Here is a 6,000-nt window from a genome sequence, read left to right on the forward strand (position 1 = left end):
CCGGGCGGTCCTGGTCAGTGGGCTGCCCTCCCTGCTGGCTGGGTCAGCACATAGTGGGACAGAGGCCACTCTTGTCCCCGGCACCCCTGACCCCCAGGGCCCAGCACACGCTCGGGCATTTTGAAGTCCCTCAAAAAATACGTGAGCAACTGACGAACTGCTCATATTCCATATTGTTGATCTGAAATCTGAGGCTTGAGGGAATAATGAAGCACTGAAACTAAGATGGCATAGCTGAAAGTAGCAGACTGAGACTGGGGGAGAGGTGGGGGAAGGGGAGGAAAGGAAGAGCATGGGACAGCAGAGGAAGAACCTGGTTGCACGGGGAGGGGAGTGGGGGGCACAGCGGGACGGACCGGCTTCTCTGGCTGCTTCCTTCTCTCCTGCAGTGTCTTGTTGAATACTGCAGTCCACGAGTGCGGAGTTCGCACTGTGCCGTCCTGCCTCTTAAGCACATGGGACTAAGCCTGACTGATGGATGGCTCTGTGTTATCTCTAGGCAAAAACAACTTTGAAAAACCCATCAATAAAAAGAAGAGTGGAAGAAGCATATTCCTTAGCAAAGAAAAGTAAGTTTTATTATTAAAGAGACTATAGTTAAACTTGAAATCTATACAGACTTCCCTGATTAATGAAATATTTGGACAGTTCACAGCAGAATGGCAGTTTCCTACACTGATGTTTTACACTGACGTCTGAGGGGCTTTTTTGTGAAAGCATTGTGAGGGAGCAGACTTCTTTGTGAAGGCATTGTAAAGTGGGCCAGTATTTGATCCATGCTTTTCACTGTAAATATTTTTTTTCAGTAATAAAATGCTGTAATAGGTGAGAATATTTGAGACATAGTAGTTTCTTAAGACATGTCAGTGGTCTTTCTCTCGGTCATTTTTTCTTCTTGTACCAAATTTCTTTCTGCCAATGGCTACCACTGCTGCAGTGTGTTCTCGGGTGATAAGAATTGGACCCAATTAAAATTGACCTTGAACAGAAAACTTTGATCCAACGTCAGGGAGCTGAATTACAGTCTTCCAAGAATAGATTCCATTGTCCCTACACCCACTCAGCCCTGTGATGTGATCATGGTATGAGGCAGGGTTTTCCTCTCGAAGGGCATTTTTCATTTTAAGTGACACCAGTTTTCACAAGCTTTATTCTCTAAACCTTTTTTCTGTTAAGACACTGAACTGTGTCTTTCCTGTACTATTCTGTGTCTATTGGTTATTAATTTGTGTTTTTATAAAGTGTGATTTTTTTTTTTTTTTGGTGGTAAGTGGTTCGATTGTGGGGGTTTGGCTTTTTTTTCCCCCTTTGGTTTTTTTCCTAGCTGTGACCATGAGTTTCTGTCGGTAGTGAATAACTGAGTTATGTGTTAGGGATGGTACATAAAAAAGCAAGACATTCATTTGGGCTTATAGGTAGTGAGTGTCCATTGTGGGGCTATATTATTTTTTGTTTATATTCTTTGGCTAAACCATTAACTAAAGATAAATTTTACAATGTCTTAATTTTTAAAATGTATTTTGAATATTAAATTTAAAAATATTCTTACAGTGCTAGCGCATCAAGGATTGAAACAGAACTGGAAGCTACACACAGTTCTGTTCACATCGGCGAGTGTGTGTCTGCTGCTCAGTGCAGTGCTGAAGTTTAATAAACTTGCTCTTCTGTGCTCTGATCTTTCTGTCTTAGCTTTCTCAGACTCAGAAGAAACCCCTCTAAGTGCCTATTATTTGAAATGTCTTGAAAACCTTGTGCAGCAGCTTAACTCTTCATGAACGCCCTGGGGTGCTCTGCCCCGAAGCAGGCGGCCACTGGACAGGTGAGCCAACCTTGAAGCAAGTTGTGTGTAGACCCATCCCCGAAGACATGCTAAGCCTCCACAACAAAAGGTGTAGAGAGTCCTGGGAACACAAGCAGTTTTACCTTTTTCTATGCAATGTGTTTTGTAAAAATCTTATTTATCAGTTATTTAATAAAATATTTTTAGTAACTGAAAATTGACTAACAGTTTCTGCTTGCAGGCTTTTATCAGTCTCATGAATATAAATTTGAGGAATGGAAAGAAGACATTGTGTTCTGATCTTTTTTTAAAAAAACATTGTATGTAAAATTTGGCTCTTGTCAATACAAATCCTTATTTTTCAAAACATACACATCAGTGAATGGATATTTGTAGTAAATGTGTTTAGTTTGGTGAGTAGCTTATTTTTGCAATTTTTAGTAATATTAACTCCTTTCCATATGATTTATAAATGTGTTATATTTTATTATTTTCACCTTTCAACTTCTGAAATGCTGTATAGTAAAAAACAAAAAAAAAAAAAAAAGGAAAAAGTGGAATGTATGGTCATTTACACCTGGATTCAAATTCTGTCTCAGCTCAGAACATCATGAAGAAAAAGAATGTGAGAAATCTGTTGGGACCAACTCTGTTGAGGTCTCTGGACATAACTCGTAACCAACATGTAGTTCTTAACTCAGCACTTAAGGTCAGGAGTTCCCTGGTGGTCCACCGGTTAGGACTGGGCACTTCCAACCGTTGTGGCCTGGGTTCAGTCCCTGGTTGGGGAACTGAGATCCTGCAAACCACATGCAGGGGGAAGAAAGAGAACTTCAGATGTAGTCACTTTCAGCAGTTTTCCTGACACTTTTGAAATTAAGAAGAGAAAATTTTGTCTAAGAAAAGAAAAATAAAAGCAGAAACACATAGATGTATGTGTGTATATACGCATCTCTGTTTGTATACACACATATACCTCACATGTATGTGATTTGATGATGATTTAGTCACTAAGTCGTGTCTGACTCTTGCGACCCCATGGACCGTATAGCCTGCCAGGCTCCTCTGTTCATGGGAATTCTCCAGGCAAGAATACTGGAGTGGGTTGCCATTTCCTTCTCCATCACGTGTACATACACACTCATTATTTAGGAAACTGTTTTCTAAATAAATTAAGGTTAACAAGAAAAAAAGAACTTTTTTTTTTTTTTTTTTACTAAGTGCTGTTAGCAAATTGCTATCATTAATAAAATAAACCATGTAATGTTAAGCTGGAAGTATGGAGACAAAATATATGTTAAATACTGAGATAGAAGCAGATAAATTTGTAGTATCTGAAAATTATTGATTAGAGATCTGAGAAGTAGATCTCGGAAGTTCAGAAGTTTCCAGGCAGCCCAAATTAATTTGAAGCAATGGACATGGCAATATTCTGAAAAATTCTAAGAGCAGGAACCTTAGGAATTATTTCTTCCTTTTTGCTCGATTTCTTATATTTATGTCATTTTGGGGGTATTACCTTTTAAGTCCTCACTGATGAATGATAAAATGGATTTCTTTGTAACTTCATTTAAAGAACTTCCAGTGTGTCAGGCACTATCCTCAGAATGTTTATTATTTAATCTGTCTTCCTCTAAAATACTGCCGTTGTTCCTAGGTTGGAGGTGAGTGAATGGAGTTGGCTTGGTGGCTCGTCTGTGGCTGGTGGAGAGTGCAGGTGAGGTTGGAGCCCAGGATAACTGTTGACTATCCTGGGGATTCCAACCACTGTGCTCTACTCCCCCTACTTCTTTTCCCCCTCATTGATATCCCTGTCTTTGTGTTTGGATCTTATACATAACTTCCATTTTTTCTACAAAAGTTGGGTTTCTTTGGGGAAGTCATCACTCCCTTTATGGTTCATTGGTTGATTGAGTCACATCTCAGGGTTTGCTTTGCCTCATGTCCTTGGAATCTGAGAGAACTGTAATTGATTGTATTCTCTTAGCAGTTCAGGGTAGTACAGTGCCATGGGGGGATTTGTGACCCTGCAGGGACGTCACAGAAGGGCCGCCACCCTGAAAAGTGGCGGGGAGGTCCTGGCTTCAGGAGAATGCATCCAAGGTGTTCCAGGGCCTTGGTGGCTCGCCCACCCGTCCTTGTCTCTTCAGCTTGTGTCCAGCCAACCCGTGGGGAAGCTGTTGAGCGGACGGTCCCTGAGGTCACTGGCCCGCTGTTGCAGCAGCTGCCGTGGCTCTACCTTGAGGACCCAGCAACATCGGAATCCCCCAGGATGCCTTGAAATGCAGATGCCTGGGCCACCTGAACCAGTCTTAGGCCTGTGTCTGGAATGGTCAGCAAACTGGCCAGGTGATGTTGATCTTCATCGCAGCTTGAGAACCACTGATTAATCCTTCAGCTTTACAGATGCCTTAACATCACGCAGTCACTTAGTAAGGAAGTCAGGGCTTGAGTTTGGGTCTCTTGCCTGCGAGCCAGATGTTCTTCCCATCACACGTCCCTCATTTAGGCAGAGGTCCAGTGCACAACAGGGTGGGTAGGGGGGACTAGCTCACGCCTCCCTGTCTTCAGACTTCCCATTTCCTGGCCATTTCGTTGGCGGGGGTTAGTGTGTGTCACTGCTAAGAATGAGCTCAAAGACTGTGCCGTGTTAACCACAACAGGCCGACACTGATCCTGTGGTGTCTGTGTTCTAAACCTTGAGCCCTCTGTGGGAGAAGGTGGCCCCCGGTTTTGAAAACAGAGGAAAGAAGTAGAATAATTAGCTGACCTAGCTGGAGCCCTTCCTCACTCTTCCAAAAATTGCTTTCAGAAGTGAATAACTGGATGTTCTTTTCTTTGGTATTCTGTAAATAAGGGAGTGAAAGATGGAATTTGCGGGTTTAACTGCAGGTCACGAGTTTCCCTTTGGAGTGCTGAATGCACTCTTCATCCGTAGTAATTTTCCATCGTCAGTGTTTGTGGCTGCACCTGTCTACGCCTGTCTCATGAGATCTGCCTGACCCCTCATGTTTCTCATACCTCGCAGATTGATGGATAAGAATAACAGTTGCTCTTGTCATGTGAGGTGTGTCCACGGTTCTTTGAGCAAACGAGAGAGCGTGGCACAGTGGTTCAGGGCCTAGGGCTCTCGAGTCTAGGGACTCAGGGCCAGCCTGGCCTCACCCCACATGGCTGTGGGACCAGGGACAGCCTGCTGCTTCTGCTGTCCTTGAGAATACGGACACCCACCTTGTAAAGTCAGGGAGAAGACTGAGTGCCTGGTCCTCCCTGTACGTACGTGATTGTCTCTTGGACATTATCAATGATTGTTTATTCTTATGATCTCGACTAACTTTCATTAAAACATTAACATTTTTGTGTCCTTGCTATACTTCTGTCCCTTTCCAGATATGCTGGAAAGTGAGTTTTACTTAGAACTACATTCCCCAAAGATCATCTGTTTCTGGTGGAGGCTCATGTCCACAGTCCTGTGGTCACTAATGGCAGACACTGAGCAAGTCATCAGGAAGAACTAAGTCTTGTAAAGCATTGCATAGAGGCACTTTATACACCTGCGTGACTTGATGCTTGTTCTCCTTTGGCCCATCAAGTTGTCTTGATTGAATGTCAGTTGGTGAAATATTGCTCTTTCTCCATTTGAATTGTGAAAATGGAAAACACAAGAAATTATAACCTTAGCAGCCAAAACAAAATCTTAGCCTAAAGAACGCATCAGTTTGGGAGCTGATTTATCCTCTGGCCACTTGTTGTTGACCTCATGATCCAAGCAGTTAGGGAAATGGATGACAGAAGGCCATTGTTTTGGGGAGTTCGGAGGCTTAGTTTCAGGGAATTTAGAGTTTATTCTTAAGTCAGAAGGTATTCATCCCAAGTTGTTCCTTTTAAAACTCAAGTAACAAGTCACCTGGTTCCAAGTGAAATGGATATGCTGAGCTGAGTAGGTAGACCCTGAGGCTGAGAATATATGGAAGACCAAGCCAAGACCTGGGTCCTGAGGCTTGGTATTGAGATGCGAAGAGCTCAGCATGATCCTGTTCAGATGTTCTCAACAACGTCCATTTTTGTGTTTTGTTCACTCCTGCCTTTGGGAAATCTGCCTAAGAAAAGAAATCTGCTGTTTTAAAGTGCTCCATATGGTGATGTTCCATAAATTTCTCTTTAATCCAAGAGAAATGTATGTGTGTGGCTGTAGACTGCAAGGAAAATTCTTTCATGCA

General features: G+C 42.7%; 1 protein-coding gene across 3 annotated transcripts in view; it reads left to right on the plus strand.

Moving 5' to 3' along the window:
- RTTN (rotatin) overlaps positions 1-2,002 on the plus strand; it is a 118,189-nt gene extending 116,187 nt beyond the window's left edge. For all 3 annotated transcript variants that reach the window (XM_027525761.1, XM_027525763.1, XM_027525762.1), the window contains 2 exons: positions 500-569; positions 1,690-2,002. In XM_027525761.1, coding sequence (XP_027381562.1) covers positions 500-569; positions 1,690-1,775 — 156 coding nt within the window. In that variant the 3' untranslated portion in view covers positions 1,776-2,002. The remainder of the gene's footprint in view (positions 1-499; positions 570-1,689) is intronic.
- The last annotated feature ends 3,998 nt before the right edge of the window (positions 2,003-6,000 follow it).

This window comes from Bos indicus x Bos taurus, chromosome 24 (assembly GCF_003369695.1).
Source record: "Bos indicus x Bos taurus breed Angus x Brahman F1 hybrid chromosome 24, Bos_hybrid_MaternalHap_v2.0, whole genome shotgun sequence".
In the NCBI taxonomy this organism is placed as follows: domain Eukaryota; kingdom Metazoa; phylum Chordata; class Mammalia; order Artiodactyla; family Bovidae; genus Bos; species Bos indicus x Bos taurus.